General features: G+C 33.8%; 1 protein-coding gene across 2 annotated transcripts in view; it reads right to left on the minus strand.

Moving 5' to 3' along the window:
- The window catches only part of Rim2 (Replication in mitochondria 2), a 29519-nt gene extending 5283 nt beyond the window's left edge, over window positions 1-24236 (minus strand). The window contains exons 1-4 of one of the 2 annotated variants that reach the window (XM_074174535.1): window positions 23505-24236; window positions 14629-14792; window positions 14485-14574; window positions 2296-2555 (exon numbers count right to left, since the gene is read on the minus strand). In XM_074174535.1, the coding sequence (XP_074030636.1) occupies window positions 2296-2555; window positions 14485-14574; window positions 14629-14792; window positions 23505-23551 (561 nt within the window). In that variant the 5' untranslated portion in view covers window positions 23552-24236. Of the gene's footprint in view, window positions 1-2295; window positions 2556-14484; window positions 14793-23504 lie in introns of both variants that reach the window. The other variant, XM_074174534.1, reaches the window with a different exon arrangement.
- Between the last annotated feature and the right edge of the window lie 241 nt (window positions 24237-24477).

Consider the following 24477-nt stretch of genomic DNA (forward strand, 5'->3'; position numbering starts at 1 on the left):
CAATTTCTCTTGTGCGTTTTTTGATTCAAAAAACAACAGCAGATAAGTGTACAAAAAGAATTTAAGCAAACGTTCATTGATTCAGTTCGGTTGCTTTTGAAATCATATCAACTTTACTGTAAAAATGGTTTATTCCATTCCTGAACGAGTTGAAATTGTTAAACTTTATTATCAACATAATAGTTGTGCTAGACTTACTGCTCGCCTCTTTAATAACAGTCATCCTGGGAAAAATGTGAATGATTAGTACGTTGCCAAGTTAGTCCAAAAGTTTGTTGATACCGGATCTGTCTGTAAAGTGAAACACCAGCCACGGAAACCGATCAGAAATGAAGCAGTGGAAGTCGCTGTTTTGGGACATGTTGAATTGGATCATACTCAAAGCACCCATCAGCTTGCTGCAGCCTCAGGTGTCTCCGGTTCGTCCATAATACGGATATTAAAAGCCTATACATTTCATCCGTACAAAATTAAATTAGTACAGGAACTCAATGAAGATGATCCTGATAGAAGGCTGCAATTTTGTGAACAACTGAGCCAGCTACTAATTGATGATCCGCACCTATTATTCAACACTTGCTTTTCCGATGAGAGTACATTTTTTTTGAATAGAGCTGTGAATAGGCATAATTGCCGTTACTGGGATGACAGTAACCTACACTTATTCCGAGAGGTCCATACCCAGTAACCTCAAAAAATCAAGGTCTGGTGTGGCATATTAGGTAGTCATATCGTAGGGCCACTTTTTATTCCTGAGAATTTAACTGGTGAGGTCTACCTGAACATGCTTGAAGATACAATTGATCCTCTCATAACAGAAACAATTGAAAATGACCAAAATCATAATGATGATCGGCTTCATTTCCAGCAAGATGGATCACCTCCTCACATGTTGCTCCGGTAAGAGAGTTTTTAGATGACCGGTTTCCTGGACGGTGGATTGGAAGGAGAGGCCCCATCGAATGGCCTGCCAGGTCACCTGATTTATCGCCTTTAGAATTTTTATTTTGGGGACACTTGAAAAATAAATGTTTTGCTACGCAGCCCGAGTCCATAGATCATCGCCAAAGAATTACAGCAGAGTGCAGAAGTATAACACCTGATATGCTACATAATGTTAGGAATAGATTTGAACAAAATGTGTATTATTGTATGGAAGCAAATGGGTCACATTTTCAGCACTTGCTGAAGTAGGATTCTACTAAGTCAATTACACATTTCAAAGTTCTGGGTTGTAGTTGTTGTAGTTGTAGTTGTTGTAGTTGTTGGTTGTAGTTGTTTTTCTTCATAATACCTACATGTTTGAGTGAAATACAACAAATTAGGTATCATTGGAAAGATAATTTTGTGCCCTTTCAAATGATATATCACTCGACCCCACTTTCCATTTAAAATTTTAGGGTTGGTACTCACCCTCGCTAGGGGGTTGAAGGCACGGGTAGAAAAATACATCTAAAATGTGTCCCCCTCAAAAGCAAAATTGACCTGTCCGAGCATTTTTGCGTTAAGTTACAAAAAAAGGAGAAAAACAAGGTGCATACTTTTCGTTGGACCACTATGTATGTACCTATATTTCATTATCTATTTAAATGTTACTTAACATATGATACTGAAATCTTTATATGTAATGTTCACTGTCTGGCTACATGCTAGTTTAAATGTCAAATTGTTTAAATTTAAAATTTTTTACATACATTTTTTTTATATTTCATTGTGCTAATGTTATTATTACACTCATAGATATGTATATTAGGTTTCCTATTTCAATAAAGATTATTATTATGATTTGAAAGGGATATATTTTTAGGAGTGATTAATTTTTGGGAAAGAAAGTTTTTGGCTTTCTACTACTCCATCTGATACAAAAAAATGGATGAGAGAATCTTCCAAAGAAAGGAAGGAAGTAATCAATTTGAAAATAAGTAACTCTATACATGGATGTGTATTATATTGTGACTTCCTCAACTTTATCCTTGGGCCGTTTCTCTAAATCTGGAACCACTTTTTCAGATGGTTGTTTTATTATTTGGGGTGATGAAACAGCCGATTTCCTTTCTTTCTGTACAATATCTTTTTCCAGGATTTCATGTGATGGAGGTTTCTTTTCATATTTTTTTTTCGAGAGTTATGAGTTTTTTAGTTATTGTTGATCATCAACAACCGATGAAAACGTGAAAAATGTTGAAGGAATCGTTACGAACCATCACCGAATCACAATAAAAAAATCGCTGATTTGCGGGAAGCAATCCGAAAGATAAATGAATATTATTTTTATCAGAGAATTCAACAACTCACCGATTTGGTATATATCCTTCGGACTACCTGCATAGCAGTAACATCACTATTCCTATTAACGTCTAATTGAAGGCGGGTCTTAACGAACCATATGGGATTAGTCAAGGTGCAAGCCATGAAACCGGCGCATGAAGCAGAACAAACGTGTACAATGGGAGAGTCTGGTGGAAGCAAACCATTCCAGAATAACTTTGCTTGGGAATATGTACAAAAGTATATGGCTCTGGAGGGTGCGACTCCAACTAAATTCGGACCAAGACCTGCAACAAACAAAAAATGTTCGTGAATGTTCAAATTTTTGCGGCCTGCGAAGAGCTAGAAAGCATTAGGAGGAACAAAGATGCACATATTTGCGATTAAAGTTGTCTCTGCTTAGTGTAGATGTACAGTCTCCTGAATAAACTGTGTAACCAACGTACAAAGTCCCAACTATTAGTCCGTCTCATTATTGAATTCAAAATCTAATTTTTATAATGAAATTTGGAACAATCATGAAATACAAATCAATTCAAAAAACTAAGATTATAAAAAAAGGAAAGAAGAAAAAAAAATCACATCAAAGGTGCTGCTTCGTTCCCTCCTGTTCATAAAAGAGGACATATGCCTCATTCCTCACAAGTGATTTTGGCGAAATTGGGAACACGTGTGAATCGTTGTATTCATGCCACGTGCCACTATATGGGTGTCTGCAATATGCTGTGTAATGTCCGTTGTAAGTAGTCCCACTGTGATTTGAAAATGCATATAGATTATAACGACAAGGAGCCACATTGTCTGCTGCTTAACTGCTCATATCTAATCCATCTGAAGAAAAGTCAATGGAAACATTCAATTTGCCTCTGAACCTTTCAGTCGGAGAGAATCTTTTCAAATGAATTACTAAAATACGGGGAAACTTATAGATTGATAAGAACTTTGTACATTTTCTCCTTTGCTTGCACCTCGAACACATTGGTTTTTCATCTCCATCCAGAGTTTCCTCTCTTGTGAAAAAATCCAAGCAATGTGACAAACTCACTTGGCCAGATCTTTGTGGTATGGGAAGGGACAAATCCCAGAAAGGATCAAAGGTTACTGATGAGTGTCCACAGTGTGTGCACTTCATAGTGGATTTTAATTGACCAACGAAATAGTCTTTGGAGTTGTTCATATTCGAATATCTCTGCCAGGACTCTTGTGCTTTTCCGTTATCGCTCAATTTTTCGTCAATCTCAGTTAAGATCGGTTCAGGTTTCTCAGTAATTTTGTTGAGGTCCTCATGTAAACCTTCTAAAAGATATCGAAGGAATTCGTGGGCGTCTTGATGGGCAGAACCCATTTATCGAGGGGCAAATCTTTGAATCTGATTTTTGAAGTAGACTGTAGTAATTACTCTATCAGATGAATCTTCTGACCATAATTCCTTGATAACTTCTGCAAACGATTTGATTGAAACGCCTTTCATACTAGAAATACTAGTATTGATCTTCCATGTATGCATCCTTTTTTAGGTATTCCAGCAACCATCCCGTGTTTGATAAACATTGGATTATACTGTTCATGAAACTGGTGTTTCCAAGATTTTTTAAACCATTGAACCCAAGAGTTTTGGTTGAAGAATGTATCACCGATCTATTGTTGCAACTACGTTTGCCACTACTAACTTCTTCTGAGTAAACACGGATAGGATGATTCACCCCTTCATTGGACTGGTAGGATAAGGAATTCGAAGCAAAACTGCTCAAAACTGAATTATTTGTTTAATATCGTTTAATGTCTTAAGAACTAACATCTTGTTGACAAACACTTTGTAACTCTAATGCGTGTTACCATACGATAGATGCAATATATGAAATAGGGAATAAGCTTTTTTCCATTGGCAGGTACTTATTAAACACTAAGTTACAATGTAAATAATACTAAGTTCAGATCATAGATGAGGGAGAGAGTATCTTATAAATATGTATAAATTAAGTTTTTATGTATAAATAAAATTGTCTTAAAAAATTAAAATTGTAAGATAAAATTAAATTAAAATTAAAATAAGATTAAAATTAGAGTTACACTTGTATAGATAAAATTAATATTGTATAAATAAAATTAATGTTGTATAAATAAAGTTGTCAATAGAATTAAAATTTGTATAAATAAAATTATTTCGTCATGAGTTTAGTTAATCATCGTAATATTCTGTCAAGTTATAATAAACCTTGTCGATGAGATGATTTTTTAGATTTTTCCTGAATATTTCATAACTTTCAGATACTCTTATGGACAAAGGTACCTTGTTGAATATTTTTAAACCATTGTAAATAACAGAATTTTTTATTAAAGTCGAGTTTGGTTTTGTAGTTCTAAGCTGATCAACCTGTCGTGTATCATATGCTATGTTACCTTCAGTATATTTGAACTTGTTTTTGTATATTAGGCTTGCTGTTTCTAGAATGAATATCGACGTCAGGGTTAATATTTTAGTCTTTTTGAATAACGGCCTACAAGATTCTGTCCATTGGGCTTTGCAAATGTATCTAACTGCCCTTTTTTGTATTACAAAGATAGAATCGAATAACTGGGATGTGCATGCTCCCCAGAACGCTATTCCGTATCTCAAATGTGCATCTACCAATGCATAGTATGCACATTTGGCCGCCTGGAATCCCAATTCATTTGAAACCACTCTGAGAGCATAACATCCTGAGGCAATTTTTTTTTAAGGTTTGTTATGTGGTCCTCAAATTTTAGTCTACCATCTATTTGAAGCCCCAAGAATTTCGTAGATGGGTTATCTTCAATCATGGTTTCCCCTAGAAATAGTTCTGCTAGGGTACACTTGAAAGTGACTACTTTGGTTTTTTTTGTGTTGAATGCTAAAAGATTATCATCACACCACTGTTTTACTGTCTTGAGATCACCCTCCACGTTGCTCTGCAGGGTGTTTATATTCTTTTCATGCCACAGAATTGTGGTGTCGTCGGCAAACATTGTGAACCTTCCCTTGATATTTATGTATGCCAGATCATTTATGTAGAGGAGGAAAAGGATAGGGCCCAAGATTGATCCTTGGGGTACTCCACACTTGATATCTAGTATAGAAGAGTGTGTCGATGTCCTGGCAAATTGACTTCTTCCTGCTAGATAAGAGCACATCCAATTATATTCCATGCCTTTAAATCCATAATGATGAAGCTTCTGTAGCAGTATTCCATGATTGACGCAGTCAAAAGCTTTCGACAAATCACAGAATACCGCAACCAGAGCTTCCCCATCATTTATGTTTTTATAGGCCATTTCTAAAAAATTAAAAATCGCATCATTTGTGCCCTTTTTTTGTTGAAAACCAAATTGATGATCACTAATTATTTTGTTGGCCTCTAAAAATTCTATTATTCTATACTTGACTAATTTTTCAATTATTTTGGCCAGGGTAGGAATTAAACAAATTGGTCTCAAATTACTTGGGTCTCTTTGATCTCCTCCTTTGGATAGCGGTATGACTACCGCCGTTTTGAGAAAATGAGGGAAATTTCCTGTTGAAAATGAGTGATTTATAAGAGTGGCTAAGACCTCCAAAGCGTTGCCAGGTAAATTTTCAAAAATTTTTATCGATTGACAGTCTATCCCTGACGTTTTTTTATTTTTGAAACTTCTAATTGTTAGTTTGATCTCCTCAGCATTTGTTACATAGAAGTGAAATGATTCTTCAACCTGAATGTTTTGGAGATATGTTGAGGGATCGCGGGATTGCTCAAGTGGTGCTGTTATCTTTTCTGCTATAGTGCAGTAGTAGTGGTTAATTACGTTGGGATCTAGCTTTATTTCTGTATTTTCTTTGTTTTGTTTGCCTCTCAACTGGTTAACAATCTTCCAGGTTTCTTTTGATTTGTTATCAGCGTCATTGATTCTAGAGTGATAATAGTTGCTCTTCTGATAATAGTCCTATATAGTTTTCGGTAGTTGTTATAATAGTCCTCAAAAAAAACGTTGTTCAAATATTTTCTGATGTAATGGAGGGTGCGCATATTTTTAGCAGAAACTCTAATTCCTTTTGTGGTCCAGGGTTTCCTTTTTTTAATTTTAATTTTTTGTTTAGGGAAACATGTTTCGAAAAGGCTGGTCATGTTTGAATAAAAACTTTGGAATGGATCTGCTGCTGATAAGGTATTATTCCAGTCAAAATTTGCACAAAAAGTATTGAATTTTTGAAAGTTACCCCTGCTATATATTCGACCAATTTTTTGTTTTGTTTTCTTTCCTTCAATATCAATTTGTACAGTGCAATATATCGTCTCATGGTCAGATAAGTTGTTTGCATTTACATTACATAATATTTTAGTTTCGTCGAAAGTAGTGCAAAAGTAATCTATTAAGGTTGAAGAATACTGTGAAATTCTGGTCGGCGCGTTTACATGCATCACAAGATTAAAATTTATAAGTAGGTTATTAAGCCTCTGAGTGTCAGCACTATTCTGATCCTCGAAGTTAATATTCAAATCTCCCGTCAGTATGATCTGAGAATTAATAGGTACTTTCGTAAGAAGACCTTCTAATTTATGTAGAAAAGCATTTACATCCGAAGCAGGAGCTCTGTATAAGCAAATCAAAAATGTATTTATTGTTATTATGTGAAGCATTGTAAATTCAAAAACTTTTTCTTCAATGAGTTGGTTATATTTATCTATACTTCTGATTGTAAAGTTCTCAAATAGAGAATCGTGAACAAGGATAGCTGTGCCTCCATGTAAATACTCACTTCTACAAAACATAGACATCGCCCTGTAACAAGGTAGAGGTAGCGGTTCTGAATTAGATATTAGTTCTTTTGAGGGCTCAGCCAGAGGACCAAACTCAGCCTTATTTAGAGTTTCCACTTCCTTTTCTGTCAAAGCTTGACGGTTTTGCTGCGAGTCTTCCACCAAACTGAACAACTCCAGTTCTTACACTGTCTGTACCTACATGCTGATATATTTTGTTCATGGGAAACATTGATAATTCACTTAGGGTTTTTGATTGAGGAATTGTACCTAAACATGAAGCTGCATTTCCTCTTTGAATCAGAATGCTAATTTTTTGAATCAAGAAAGAGGTAGCTCTTGGGTCATTCGTTTCTTTGGATATCCTAATGCCGATTTCACGAATGAACTCCAATGCTTGGGGGCCTAAGGTACCAAATGTTTCAATTCCTATTGCATAAAAAATGAAATTCAAAATAATTTTGGTCATGACAGGAAATGAGGCCTATAAAGATAACTTGTTTAATTATGGGATTAGTATTCTTCTGAGTTAGAAAATTATGAATAATGGTTATGCCATTAATCGAAGAAATGTTTGGAATAAATGAATAAAACTTGCTTTCAATTAGAAGGTTGCTTTTAATTTACTTTTAAACATTGACGAGATATCACCAAAACTATTGAAAACTATGCTTGCTTATATTATCACGCCTTTAACAAGCTTAATCAACTTATCACTAGCTGAAGGTGAATTCCCAAATTTATTGAAAGTTTCTCTTGTTTTCCGTTCACAAAAAAGACGATAAACAAGTGATAATTATCGCCAAATATCACTTCTAACAGAATTTTCTAAAGTCATTGAACGCTGTGTGTACAATATAGTAGTAAATTTTGTAGAGCACAATAATCTGTTAACGCAATCTCAACATGGTTTCGGAAAGAGTAAATCTATAGAATCAGCCACGTACCATTTAATGAATTTTGTTTATACTTCTTTAGACAAGGGACGATATGTAGTATCACTTATGTTTGATTTCTCAAAGGCTTTTGACTGCCTAAACATTGCTTTCATCTTGGAAAAACTCAGTTTTCGTGGTATCATGGGCACTATTTTGAAATGGTTTGAATCTTATTTGACGAACAGAAGTATAATTGTTAAAATGGAACATAGATTATCAGAGAGGTGTGCTGTTTCTTTAGGCTTACCTCAAGGATCAGTACTGAGACCGTTAGTTTTTCTTCTGTTTGTTAACGACCTTCCCAAAACGGTTTATATAAATTTTCATATAAAGAAAAAAATCCTGAAAATCTTTATAGCAATATGAATCTTAGTGATAGTGTCAAACTACTCGGTACTTGGCTAGACTCTGACCTCAGCTTCTCTTCTCATATAGACTTTGTAAACAGCTCAATAAAGCATATTATGCAATTGTTCAAATGAAACCAATTTTAGACAGGAATGGGTTGCTGAACCTATACTATGCATTTGCATATAGCCACTTATCAAATAATATTGCAACATGGGGGCTATCAACTGAGTACAAAAGAGTTTTTATATCTCAAAAAAGACTTATTAGACTAATATTCAATTTGGAACATGGGAATCCTGTAGATCCACTTTTAAAGAGCACCGTATTCTACCATTCCATTCCATATTTATCCTAAAATGCGTAACATTTGTGAAAAATAACTTTGCTGAATTCAACATATTGGGAAGAAATAATAATTACTCTTCAAGAACATTTATTCTTGATATACCAAAGCATAGGACAGCAACCTTAAAAAAAATCAACTGTATATCAATTTACAACAAGCTGCCAAAGCTTCTTAAAGACGTTAGCAGCTATGACAATTTCAAGAGCAAAACAAAGAAATATCTTTTAGAAAACTGCTTCTATACTATGGAAGAATTTTTCGAGCACTGAATGTTTACAAGTGGTTTGTGTTAGCAAATATTTATGTACAGATATATTTGTGAAGCTATTTGTTGTTATAAGTTTGTAATTGTTTTTCCTGACATCTATATATTTTACATACATATATTTTACTCATTTATGTTAGTATACCTATTCTGTGACCTGCCATTTGTACTGAGAGTATTCAATATGGTTAATAAATACTACTACTACTACTATGTACATTTTTTATACTTAAACGCAAAACGGCGGAAAATTTCTAAGAACGTAACAATTACAAATAAAACAATACAAAGCAAAAAATTATAAATGGCAAAAAACGCAAAAACTTAAATAAAAAAATATTTTATCTCGATCTTCAGAGGATGAATCTTCGCTAAGGTCTGAACTGATGTAATCTGGTTCAGTGTCACTATCTTCTTGCAAGTTGATTATGATGTCGTCTATAATGAAATCTAATGTTGGTTTCTTTTCCATGAAAAACCGTTCAAAACTTGGAGCATGCTCGCATCGTTTCAGAAAACGTACTAAAAAATTCATCGCATAATCTTTCCACGGTCTTTAACCTAAAAGCCACATTTCTTTGCGCAACATAATGCTTTAAAGACGCCCACACTAACTCTCTAGAATTTAAATCATGGTGGTATGGAGGAAGCCTTAGAACGGTATGCCCGTGAGCGCTCATAATTTCATCAATTTTATACATTTTATATTGAGGTTTATGAATTTTAATTAGACTATACAAATCAATTTTTAACATATCTTCTGTAAAAGGTATATTTCGTTGCCTTAGCCATTCCATCATTTCGATCTTTCTATTACATAAAGTAGGAGTCTTATTTACCTGCACATTGTGATAGGGAGCACTGCCTATCACTAAGACACTCTTTGGTGGTAAATTAGGAATAAGCATCTCCTGTAGCCATTTTATATAATTCGTGAATTTCATCTCATTATGATAATCACCAGACTTCGTATTTGATCTAAATTTCAAATAAGCATTTTTCACAAAACCATTTTCACTGCCAGCGTTCACTATTATTAGTCTTTGCCCTTTTGATAATGGTTTATGTAAACCTTCACTAGTGTTGTCATTCCAGGTTTTTATGTGAATATGCGAGGAATTAATATAGATTTCGTCCATGAAAATTATGGGTCGCTTTTCTTCTCGAAATTTTTTCATACTTTGCAAAAAATTTGTTCTTAACTGAACGATATCTGGCTTTTCCATTAATAATTTTCAATTATTTTTCGTTTTCCTCCAACGAAATCCCATGTCATGCATAACTTTTATCAAGTTTTCGTAGAAACCAGCAAAGTTATTTTCGGATTCAAATTTATGATGTATGCGCCGAAGATTTGGAACCTTTTTATCGACAGTATAATAATTAATAATAAATCTTCGAAGCAATCCTTTATCAAAACCCTCTAAGTTAGTTTCAGCTGCGGCATTCTTTCTTTTTATATTTGGTGACAAAAAGCAGCGGCTTCTCCATTCTCAATCGATTTCATTTCTTTTGAAATTTTTTGTATACCGCTTAAACTTACGCCAGTTGCCATAGCAGCTCTTTCTTGACCTATTTTAAAGTCCTTTATAGGTTTATTTTCTGCCGCTTCTTGTTGCATAAAAAATTACATTGGCTATAACTTCCCTCGTTTGACTTGTTAGCACTTTACGATTCAGGTTTGATTTAAACTCCATCTTGGTTAAGTTACAATACTCAAATTGTACCGTTTACGCTTTATTTCTGCTCGGACTATACACTCGGTTAACCCGCGATGCTCACTTCACAACAGACAAATTCGACAGACTTGGCTGTGGGCGTTTCCACTCCTGTCTTCTGCGCCCAGCTAAGGCGGTCTCAAATAAAGATTTGATTAGCGATTGCTTTATTTCATGTTGGTACACTTGTCTCGAACACATGTTCACAGTTTCAGCAGTTTAAATTTCAGTTTGTTGGTGAGAGGCATAAAAGTTAGAAGTGTTTTGCGTGTTCGACGATTTTCTGCTATTGAAAAAAATAAATCAAATGATTTGCTTCAAATTTGGTGTGAAAAATGGGATTGAGTGCTCAGAAACATTTCCAATGTTGACAGTGGCATACGGTGATTGCACTCTGCGTCAGAAAAATGTTTACAAGTGGTACAAGCTTTTCACAGATGGTCGAGATGTGAATGACGATGCTCGCCCTGAACACCCCAAAATTGCTGAATTTTGACTAAAAACACCGCCACATGAACACCGCTCAGAAATTGTTGAATGACGTGAACGGCGATCCATATTTGCTTCAAAGGGTCATAACTGGTGACGAATATGGTTATGACATCGAAACCAAAGTCCAGGGGTTCTTGCCACATGGTCGTACGGTCAATAAGGAGTATCATCCTTCAAGTTATGCGCCGTTTGCGAGAAGCAAAACAGTTTTGCATTATGATAATGCACAAATAATATTTTATGAAGAAGACGATAATTTTATATCCAAGCACAGTAGACCTCATTCCGGACACAGGCTTGCAAGCTGCAAGACAGTCTTCGTCCCCCGACGCTTTTGTTATGTAACATCCAGTTACGTAACAGGAGGAGCATTGGTCAAATACGCCTGAAGATAGGAAGCAACGAGCATCTAAAATAGAGAGAGAGAAAGAATTCGTGGTTGTTCTCTCGCGTCTGGAACTAGTCCTTTTTATTCTATTGAAGTGGTATAGTAAAACCAATAATGATTGAGAGTAAAGCGCGTTGTCATATCTAAATTTTACGTTACCAGTTTATAGCAGAATCAAAATATAGTAAGCAGTAGAGTTGTAGGTTGTGGCAAATTATAGATAATACACAATACTAGTACGATTAAAAGGTATTATTTATGACAAAAATCAGTAATGAGCTTGTAATGAGTAATACTTATACATTTCCTGATTACTGATCAGTTAAAATTCATTATTTTCTGTATAGTGTTAGATATTTATTACAACTAGTGGCAACGCTGTACGCAACGATATTTCTGTCTTTGTCACCGTAACTTCCATCTCATCGTTGCAGTCCTCACTAATATACTTGCAGCCATGAGCGTATCATTGGTTTGTGAATTATACAGCGTGAATTGTACGTTTTACAGTTAAGTTAGTCAGCAATCGACGTGTTGTGGTAACAATTGCTGAAAATAATAGTGCTAATAAGTGTTTAAGCGTTACATAATTATATTTCTACACCGTTCTCAAACTACTCAAAAAATGGGAGACATGGTCGGGCCTTCCACGTCGAAAAAGGTAAAACGGTCGGAGTCTCGGTCAGTAAGAGAAAAACAAATTGTACTGCGAGTATTTCACTGTCTTGAAAGAGATCATCAGCCACCAAAAGATGACTTCGTGCATATGTGCCGTAATTCTACGTGTGTACCTCCGAATAACCAAGCGGGCATTTCTACATCATTAAGTTCCACTATTACAAAAGATAAATTAGTTGATATGTGCTCTGGTTATACCGGTGTACCAAAATCATCGATTTACAAAATACTAAGAGAAGCACAAATTCATGGGGACGTACAAACGCCAAAAACTAGTAGCGGACGAAAAAAGATCACAGTTGATGAAGAAGCCAAAACCAGTATACGCAGAACTATTCACAGTTTCTTTTTCAGAAATGAGCTGCCCACACTACAAACAGTTCTGGAGGCACTTAGCGATCATGAATTGGTCCCAGAAATGGGTAAAGAAACTTTTAGGAAACTTGTACACGAAATGAAATTTACGTACGGAAAAGTTGACAGGAAAAGCATTCTCATTGAACGTCAAGAAATAATAGCATGGAGAAGAAACTATCTAAGAAAAATTGACGAATTTCGGAAGCTCAAAAAAAATTGTACTTCATGGACGAGACATGGGTTAACCAAGGACATACGGTCAAAAAAGTATGGCAGGATGGTAATATAACAAGTGCACGACAAGCCTTTATTGAAGGTTTGTCAGTTGGGTTAAAACATCCATCTGGAAAAGGTAGTCGTCTGATAGTTATGCATATAGGAAGCGACAGTGGATTTTTACCAAATGGTGAATTAATATTTAAATCTAAGAAAACAGGCGACTATCATGAAGAGATGATTGCGGAGGTGTTTGAAAAATGGTTTGAAGGCATCATTCAACTTGTGGAACCTGGGTCTGTCATCGTCATGAACAATGCCCCATACCATAGTCGACATTTAGAACCATTACCGAAACAATCATGGAAAAAAGCAGCAATTCAAGAATTTTTAATTAATAAGAACATCCAATATAACAAAGATAGTTTAAAGGCAGAACTACTTCAGCTAACAAAATTACCCACTGACAAATATAAAAAATTCGCAGTGGATGAAATGGCGTTAAGTCGTGGAATTACAGTTTTAAGGTTACCACCATACCACTGCGAATTAAACCCAATAGAATTAATCTGGGCGCAAGTAAAAGGATATGTGGCACGAGAAAACAGAACATTTAAATTAGTGGACGTGCAACATCACCTACAAGAAGCTATTCGAACTGTTTCTGCAGAAGACTGGAAGAAATGCATGCAGCATGTTTTAAAAGAGGAGCAAAAAATGTGGGACGTAGACAACCGTATTGAACACAATATTGAACCAATCATAATTCACTTTGATGATAGCGGTAGCAACTGTGACGAATCTGAGGTTTTGCAAAACTGTTTTGCTTCTCGCCGTTTGCGAGAAGCAAAACAGTTTTGCATTATGATAATGTACCTGCTCACTCGTTATTGCTTGTTAAGAGATCTATGAAAGGACAGCTTTTTGCGATGATTGAGGAGATGAAAAAGTGCATATCAGACATGCTTCGGGGATTGGAAAAAAAAGCTGGCACGGGGGATTTTATCTTAGGGGGACTACTACGATGAGGACATATTGATGAATAGATAAGTATTTTTTGAGAATAATGAAAATTCCACTTATTTTTTGGGCAGCTTATCTTCGTGAAATCACTAATAACATGGCTCGTTTCTTGAAAAGGACAGACTTGGACATGGGTTGCCAGACGAATAATAATCTGAGCTGAATTATTGAAAACAATGAAGACAAAACTTGTTGACTTGTGGTTCTTGCTCAAAACTTTATATTGGACAAAAGGAAAGAACCTTTTACCAAAGAATAAAATAACATTATATATCTTGAATGTTCACTTTTCACAATTTCACATTTGCAAACCATCTACTGACAGCTATGAAGTATTAACATTTCGAAGGGAAAGATTTGGAATCCAATCTTTTGGAACGCTTAAAAATCAATAGATCAATCAATAGAATTCCCAAAATGTACTGAATGACCAAATGAAATTGACATCTTCTCCGTTTCTGAATAGGTTTTGTTATGTGAAAATTGGTTATTAGTGTTGAAATTTTTAATTAGTTTTCACCTAAATTCAGGTAAAATAAAATATAAGGTATTTTTCAAATGGTCCAAATCTTTCTCCATTGAAAAATGTTACTATAGCTCATACTACAGTAACTTATGCTAGTCTACACTTTTTATTTGTGCGAGTTTAATGTTTATGCCTTTAATGCTATTTTATTGTTGCCGTACCTTTAAATAGAGCCATGGGACCTTCATGCTGCACGATATGCCTCAGACACTGAACGATGCTCAGGGAGTGGACCGGCGACGAAGAGTAACCTGAAAGAGCCACAACTTGAGGCCGTCCGAATTGACAACTTGTCCATAACCTACGCCTCTGATCCGGAACTGTTCGACAAGTAGTTTTCGGCAGGGGACTTTCGCCCGGAATGCTCGACAGATCTCGGGTTACGACGAATCCGCTCTTGGAAGACTGCTGTCGGGTTTTCACCACTTCCAGGGGACATGTTATGATGGCACCGGTCGTTCCAGCAACTCTAAAAAACAATCATGGGTTTACGGAATGGTTACAAAAATAATAATAATAATAATAACTTTATTCACAGCAGAAAAAAGTGTGTGTATGTATATATGTATGTATGTATATGTATATATGTATATGTATATAAATATATATATATATATATATATATATATATATATATATATATATATATATTTTTATATATCTGCAAAGAGTAAGAAATTACTAGAGAGATTATTTTCTAAGTCGTTAACGAAGAATGAGAATAAAAGAGGTGCTAAATTGCTTCCTTGACGGGCACCACTGTTAGCAATAAATTGGAACGACTTGTATTTGTTCCTCGATAAGCGAATTATGACTGTTAAATTTATGGATGTTTAGTTTTCCCAGATGTCCATACGGTTTCCTTTATTGACTTGTTTTATGAGTTTTATGTTCTCTGGTGGGGGAAAGTTTGTTTATTTTGTATGGCGTGTATTGCGAGGTTTGATTTATATATTATTGGGTTTATGTGCGCTTTTTTGTGCTCGTCGTACCTTTGAATCAGTTTTTTTTATTTGGCTGATAAAGAGTTTGCTGCAGTCTGAGCATTATATGCTGTACACCCAGTTTAGGTTTTTATCTTCTTCCTTTTCATAGCTGTTTATTTTTTGTGTTATTTTAGTGTTTATCTTGTTTGGTAGAGCCTTGAAGATGACAGCACAGCCAGCTATAGAAAGCGCTCGCATATAATAAATAGAAGTTATAAAGCTTTAAATCCTTTTTATGGCATATGTTAATTATTTCTTCAGGCAGGGTGTCATAAAAGTTTATTATTTTTTTTTCAATAAATTAATGGTAGGAAAATGATAACGAAGAAAAGAGAATTGAAACTGCCATTACAGGACGAAACTGCAGTAACGTTAGTTACAAATAAAAGTGATAAAAAACATAGAAAGTTTCAATTATATTTTCTTCATTATTTTTTATTCATTTATTTATTAACGGCATTGCCTATTTTTACAAAATAATCAACAATATGTACTATATAACGGCCAACAAGATGCAAGGAAAAAATATTAAAAAAAAGTAAAAATAAGCCAATCAATCACAATCTCTTCAGTCTTTTCAACTGACTATAAAGAAGAATTGAAAAGCTCTAAATTCACATTATAAGTGTTGGCAAGTCTCAAAATTCTACCTATAGACTCATTCTGGCCATACTTTTTTTAAGGACAAAACACAAGCACTACAGAAAAATCCTTAAGGCGCTTTTAGAGCAGTGCCTGTGCAAACGTAGTGATTCACATTGGATTTGGATTACTGGTGATTAAATCCATTTGTAAAAACGTTCTTAGGAAGTCTATTCCACATAAACGCAGTTTTCCACATGGAAGAGTTAAACAGTAAGGTCGAGGTGTACTGAGGTGAACCTCAAAACGATGAGCAGCCACAGTCTTGTTCTCTTTGGATTCACATTTGAAGTTTATAAGTTGGACAATTCCTGGGGAATTTATGCTACCATTGCCTATTTTATGAATTAGTTCAAGATCTGATTCTAATTTTCTAGGAGCCAGAGTATTCAAGTTAAGAATGTCCAAAATAATTTTATAGTTATATTCACAAATATGATATCCCAGTTTGTTTGCAGAGTACCTTAAAAACTTTCAACAGCTACATTATATGAAGGGCACCAAATTGTGAAGTTGTATTCGATTATTGATCTAACAATTGAACAATATATGATTTTCAAGGACGAGAGAAGTAATTCCTCTGCAGATCCAAGAGTGGATCCTAACATTTTTAGTGCTCTATAAGTAACATTTTGGGTCAAGAGTGATTCCTAAATCTTTGATTGTATTTGTTGTTTCCAGTTCTGATTGCTTGATATTATAAGGACTATTTATGGGATTTTTGTTTCGGAAAAAAGTAAATTCATGACATTTCTCTATATTCAATTGCAGCGTACAAAGTTAGATAAATCGTACTGTAATAATTCGGTATCAGATGAGTCATGAATAACTTAATATATCTTCAGATCATCAGCAAACGGAAGAAATTCACTATAGAGAGAGTAGATGAGCAAGCTTGGTCCTAGCCCACTTCAAGGTCGTGCAGCATCGATTACGTCACGTTTCTCTCTTCCACCCACTAAAGTATCTCTCTGAAATACTTACCAACGACGCACGACCTTGAAGTGGGCTAGAACCAACCTTGCTTATCTACTAGAGAAAAACACCATCCAAGTCATTTACAAATCGGTTGAAAAAGTAATGGTTCTGAATGAGATCCCTGCGGTGCACCAGATGGAACTGCGACTGAGGAAGATATTGAGTTACCATATTTTACATAGTAAACTCTGCAGACAAGATAATTTTCAATTCATTTCAACCAGATAATGCTCTTTGAGTTTGGATTTTGTAGCATGAGGAAGGGGGTGTTTGTTACGGTTTCATGTCTTGTATTCACGGTTGAGAATCTCAGCTTTATGTTTTTGAAAGTAGTACCTCATATTCACACAAAAGGTAGAATACCTGCCTGATGTCCATGATTTTCATTTCTTTTTAGAGGCTATTAGAATTATATCTGAGGTTTTTCTGTAGGATTCATTTCAACAATCGTCTCTGTATTTTCTCTAACCGATTGTGATGGGTTCCCGTAGCGGAATTGACTTTTTACGAGAGCCAAGTAGATTACTTTGATTTTTTCGATGGGTAAGTAAGTGTTTAAGTATTTGAATTTATATAGAATGGTTTTGTGCTCTGGTCACATATCTTATATGATAATCCCATTCAAGATGTGTGTCTAGAAATATTCCCAGGTATTTAGTTTACACTAGAGTTTATTTGAATGCCTCTATAATCAAGTTTTGAATTATTGCTTGCTTTATATATAACAAGCGTTCTAACTTTTACGATCCACAGATTTTTTTTTGCCTACCAGAATTGTGGTGTCTTTTAATATTGTTGTAACATTTCAATATAAAATATTTACATGATGATAAATAAGTATGCTGATTAGGAAAATACTAGGTATAAGCAAAAAATATGATGTGTTATCATCAGTTGAATCGGATTAATCTTCTTCACTCATCAACATAACATCAAGTGGTGCCAAGCTGAGATCATCCACAGGGAGGAACACTGGTTCAAGGGAAAGTTCAAAGAAGCTGCATAATTGTTGTCCGACGACGAATTCAGCCAAGCTAGCGTAGAGATACGCAACATATGAAAACATGTAATCAAACGGAAAACGGTCACCTCCCGCTAAAACAGCGGAGAGGAGAGAGGGAAGAGGTGACTAACAATCGACACTTCGTGAAGTAACTTGATTTCGAATCATAGAGGAATGATATTAGACAATGGAAGTCCGAACTAATGGAATTCAAAAATATTTCGTTTCTGGGCCGCTTTGTCGACTACCTATTCCTTGAAACGAACAGATAATAATAAGGATCTGTTAAAGCGGTATATAATATGTTGTAACACGTGGTTAAGTTCAGATTCAATTTACATTTAACAACACATTTAAAATAATTAGATATTGACATTTATGTACCTTTAAAATAAAAATGTAAAAATGTTTCAACTCTGCAGAAACTCTTCCACAGAATAAAACGCTCTTATCGAAGATGTACGCTGTCTGTTCAAAACATAAGACTAATTTTAATTTTTCTCAAAAAATATTTATTAATTCATAAAATTACATTTTGCCCTCTTCAAAATACTAGTAGTAATAATTCTTTTGTATTGATTTTTGCTCAATATCAACTGTACGAAAATTTCAATCAATCATGTTCAAAGTCCTTCCCCTTCAAATCCCAATCCAGTAGATTTTTATACCAGCTTTAACGTTTCCGTTCGTTCGTAAATAATAATTTCATTGTACTAAGGGCTTACGATAGTAGAAAATCTGTCATGGAGGTCGCCATATTTTTTTACAAATGGTATCTATGTAAAAAGGCATGGTGGTCCCCGTGACTCATGTTCTCCTACCGTTCCTCTTAAATAGTTTATTACAATGTAATATAACAGAAACCTTAGCCACAACAACGCGTGGCCGGATCTGCTAGTACAACTATAAAACAACTAGAATAGTCTTTCGAGATTTGTTTCATAAAATAATACAACATTGAAAGTTTCAAATAAATATTTAATTTTTCACTTTTCAATCGTCTCAATTATGTACGCCTATGCAATGAATAGGTACTTGGAAATTATTTATTGCCCGCTGCTCAAGGAGAATACCTCACAATATAATTTTTAGTTACTGTTATCAAATACACAATCTGAAGTGATGTAGAACTAGTGATGCACCCAGTTATGTTTGCAAATCATCGAGTGGTACTTGAAATAAAACGATAATAATTATACAACAAACAAATTATATCAATGATTGAATATGTTCAAACGGTTCAGGTGTTTTTAGAGACAAAGGGCCTGTTAAATTGCCCGATCCGAATCCAATAATTTGAAAAATGAGTGTCAGCAAACCAACCAAACTCCTTTGCTAAAAACATACAGTAGAATGCCAATTAGTGACCTTGGTGATGGTCAAAAATGTAATAAATAGATTCAAGGAAAGTATAGTCGAAGTAACCTGTATTGTGAATAGTTAAAGCTATCGGCATCTCAAAGGCCAAAAAAGCCAATACAGAGAAATAATGCGGCTGCCAACTAGTCCACGTGGACTACGGTGACCAATAGAACGTAGCGATGAATACCGCCGTTGTGTCGTCTCAATGTTCAGTTCAGGAACTGATCGCGATTTGAGTGTTGAAATTCGATAATGGTGCAGTTATGATTACTTAAAATTGTTGTTATCTGTTTAAAATGTGGCGTCCTTGGACAAGTACTAATGGTAATAACGAGTGTGATAACAACGCAGACTTTTTCCTGTGTAGTGATTCCAATAGCGCTGGTGAACAATGGGAAAAAGAGATACCAGTGAGAAACCTCTAATCAAGCGGAAAACGAATAACTCCCGCCAAAACCAATGAAGCGGAAAGAGAAAAGAGGGGATAGGTGAAAGCACTCGAATGACCTATAAATAGTCAGATCTCGGAGGAATAAGTCCAGTCATCACCGGAAGATGATTGTGGATACCAACAGTCGAAACGTTGTGACATAACTTGGTTTGAAATCTTTTATTAATTTTTATTTTTTGTTAATAATATTTTAAATTTTTTCAGTTTTTATTATTATTTCAATTTTTATTTGTTTGGTTGTTGCTTGTATGTTATTTCTTTGTAATTTCAGTTTTTTGTTTAATAAAATTGTTATTTTCGGTTAATCTCTTTGATTTTTTCAGGGTTATCAAATCAATTTATATTATTTTAGACAATAGAAGTCAGAACTGATGAAATACACCACAAAACATTGTCAAACACCTTCAAACACCAGTGAATAAGATTCGGATGCATTTGAATATTGAAACACAAGTGAGTATGTTTCAATGTATATAAGAATCTACATCTCAAGTTTGGTTTCGAGGGAAACAAACTATCACAAGTAACATCAGATTTGACCAAAATTCCTTTCTCAACTGTACCTAAAATAGTCAAAAACAAACCTTATGAATCGCAAGACGCGATGTGATATGGGATTACCAAACCCTTTAGATGTTCATCTAATAAAGTCTTTGAAAAAAACAATATATGACTGTTACAAAAGCAATGAGATTCCTACAACTGAAATTATAAGGAAGAAATTTAATACTTCCGGCCATAACGTGAGCTGCTGTGACAAAACTATTCAGAATTGGATAAAGAAACTAGGATTTAGATTTGAAATAATAAAAAAACGTCAAGCAGTTACGGAAAGCATAAGAATAGTGGAATTGCGTAACAAATACTTAGAACAAATAACTAAATATAGACAAGAACAACGGCAATTTTTCTATTTGGAAGAAACTTGGTATGACACTCATGACACAGTTACGAAAAGGTGGACTGATGGTTCGAGAATGTGTACGCCTAACATGCATGCAAACAAAGTATCGCGACAAATCATTGTGCATTAAAAAATGAAAGAAGAAAGAAAGAAATTTATTCATTCAATGACCAACTACATGGTATCGAACATGTCAACTCATGCTTATAAATATGTAAACAAACAAACATGTAAATATACATTCAATACATATAAACATAGGACCGTAAAATACAGATATATATATATATATATATATATATATATATATATATATATATATATATATATATATATATATATATATATATATATATATATATATATATATATATATATATATATATATATATATATATATATATATATATATATAAATAAAAATGCAAAAACGTATAGATGTACAAGTGTAAAAATGTAAAATTAAAATATAAAAGGATAAGATTATTTACACACAGATCTCCATAAAAAACTCAATCAGCGAAATATTCTTGTAACGTATAATAAGATTTAGCCAATAAGAAATCTTTCAGTGATTTTTTTTAATTCGGGAGTATTACAGGCCTTCATTAGATTAGGGAGTTTATTATATATTTTCACCCCAGCATAAGTTGGAGATTTTTCAAATGCGGATGTTCTGTGAGTCGTTATTAAATTTGAAGCATTTCTAGTGCAATATTGATGGTGGTAATTGTTTTTCATTAGCTCATTTTCATGCTTTTTAATGTGCAAGTATATATATATATATATATATAGAGGGATCATCAGAATCTCCGCCCTTATGCAGAGGAATGACCACAGAGATTTTTGAAAAAAAGGGGAATATGCCTGTTTGAAAGGATAAATTTATCAGTGAAACCAGAACATTTAGGGCACTAGGAGGAAGGTTTCGTATTATTTTGATTGAAATGTCATCGTAGCCTGCAGTATTTTTGTTTTCAATATCCATCATAATTTCAATTAATTCATTAATGTTGGTGTCCCTTTAAAAGTGTACAATTTGGGCCGCTCTGTACACCTTCATTTCTAATGTTAATCGATTTATTCTCAAACTCAGGTACCTACAAACGTTCAACATAAATTGGGTAGAAAAAATAAGGAACTTTGAATATTTAGATTTCAGATCAAGCCTGAAGAAGTTCTTGTATAGCGAAACACGTAATGCGTTTTTGTAAAACTGTTTAGTGAGAATCTCACAATGAAGTGTTTTTTGAATATTTCACAAAGTAAAAACAGCATGTTCTAAATAGAAATTAAAAAATCGGATGTGAATAAACTGGAGTTTTAGAAGTATTTCAATTATATGCGAATATATATATTCGAAACAAAGTGTATCTGGTCTTTAAGGTGTCAAAAGCCTATAGTAATTTGTTTCTATGTGACACAATATTTATAGCGAGAAAAAATTGCACTGAAAGTTCAACAGGCATTTCCGTTATTTTTGAAATTGCCACTTATATATTCCATGTGAATGAATGTCTTGTGCTAAATTCAAGGTTATCTGCTGCTAAATAAATGAATCACAAACCAGTCACATGGTCATTATTGTCAAGAACACCATATCAAGAATAATCAAGTCCTTATTCAAACTATTTTTACAAATCAGTTTATTCAAAATCATACAAAAAATATTACTTATATCTTAAATCAAGTCAACCTTAAGGTGGAATAACAATTTTTCTGTAAATATGTTGAGGTTATGTGTGACATTTTCCACAAATGGGTTAATAATTAAATTTATTATTATGAACCCAAATTCTGAAATCATTCATATCTGAAAACTCGAAACCCCAGCCTCTAATAACTCAAACAAATTTTCTAACAATATAGATATCATCTCAAAATATAATAGTAGAGTACGTTTTCGAGCTGAAAGGAAGTGGCTGACCACTAATCTTTTGCTTGCATTCACACAGATGTACAAAAGAAATGTTCACTTAATCGGATAGGGATAAAAATAATTCAATATATTCTCAATTACACTACTGATAACTGATACTGATAAAGGGAACCAATTATTTGAAAAATTCAAAAATATACATTTTATAAAAGTAAATAATTTTCAGAGCAAATGAACAATTAAAATTTTCATCAAATTATTTGTTACCAGCTAGCTCATCTGATACATGTTGTCCTTCAACAAATATGGAGTTGTTGAAGTTATATTTCTACAAATGAAGCATATGTCTATTACAAAAATAAAAATTTTATCTATCAAATATATTCTTATTATTTTTTAACAACCTAAAAGGGAAGGAAAATTGGTAAAGTAAAATGTTCATCTCCATTCTTCAACATTGTTTCAATTTGCCTTTGAGAAGGGAAGGTTATAATTAATTAATATCATCAGATAATTTGTAACCCTTCACTTTATATAATGAATTGTCATTTGAATTACTATGAAAATGTAAATGAAACTGTCAAGTTCAAAGAATAAAAACAATCAATTTTGAGTAAAGTTCACCCATTATCAACAAAAATAAAATAAATGATTTGTCAGCATACCAATATAATGAGAGATTCTATCAAACATTTTATGAAAAAACAAATTTTTCTGGGGAATTTAAGGAATCCAATGAACTCAAATACTAAAAACTCGTTGAAACTTCAATCTATTGAATTTTGCCAGTAGTTTGATAGGAAAATAACAGGTAAACAATGCAAGAATCGAAATATAAATGGAATGGTAAAAATAACTCTTAATTATAGAGAGCCAAATAATTGTTTATTTTTCACTCCCAAGTTCATGTACTTTCGCAGTAGTTACATAATTGTTTACAAGTTAGTGAGTAAATAGGAATAATGTAAATACATACCCCCCTGCCACTAAATGGATTATGGTGTCTCTCTGACTCTGGCTCATGTCATTAAATCACAGAAATTTAAACAAAAAAAATCAAAATTTATTACGTTCTTTGCAACTATTTACACAGCACTCACCAATACAGAAAACAGATGTATGTAATTACGGTTTGCAAGAAACTGTTATTGAATACATTTTTTGCGATATTTCGAAATTAAGGTTTTACCATATATTTTGCAAATAAAGTGCATATGACTACGTGACAGTTTCCTCGTAATGAACTCCACGACTCATTCTTGAATATAACTAAAATAGAGGCTATAGTCCCTTATAATTTAACCAAACAAGATTATCCCCCCTCTGGGCGATACCATGCTTCGATCACGTGGTGTTGTTTTGTTGTTGACCGGGTATTTTCGTCCAAATTTTGAAAATCTCATATTTTTCTGTAAATTCAATCAAACCATCCTAGAATCATTGGTGAATTATGACTATTAAAAATTTTTTCACGAACTTGCCAAATAGAGGATACCACAATCTAAAATCGATCAAATGCGCACTTTCAATTTACATAACAAATCATTTGAAAGTTGATTAATTTACTAGCACTGTCAACTAACTGCTCTATCTTTGGCTAGCTACTGACGATTTTCGGAACGAAAATATTCGTCCTTGATTGATCTCAACGCGTAAATAAAATGTGAGATGATAAAATGCAAATGCATACATTTGTACAACAAAAACAAATCAAACAATCAGGAGTTTGCGCACTGGGTATCGTTAATTATACTTCTGGAATGCCATGCCTTTCTGCTGACTTTTCTCCAAAAGTACGTTCGGTAATTCTTTTTTAGAAAGAATGATGCGTGTTTCAGTTGCTTCATAAATATTTTTAAATAATTTAATTCAAATACATTTGAAACTACTGTAGATCTTCTTGAGAAGATACAATATTTTCAATTAAAAGTTTTGATAATTTCATATTA

The sequence above is a fragment of the Leptinotarsa decemlineata genome, unplaced genomic scaffold, assembly GCF_025532065.1.
Source record: "Leptinotarsa decemlineata unplaced genomic scaffold, Ldec_3_MD MMD2_tig00000591_RagTag_RagTag, whole genome shotgun sequence".
NCBI lineage: Eukaryota > Metazoa > Arthropoda > Insecta > Coleoptera > Chrysomelidae > Leptinotarsa > Leptinotarsa decemlineata.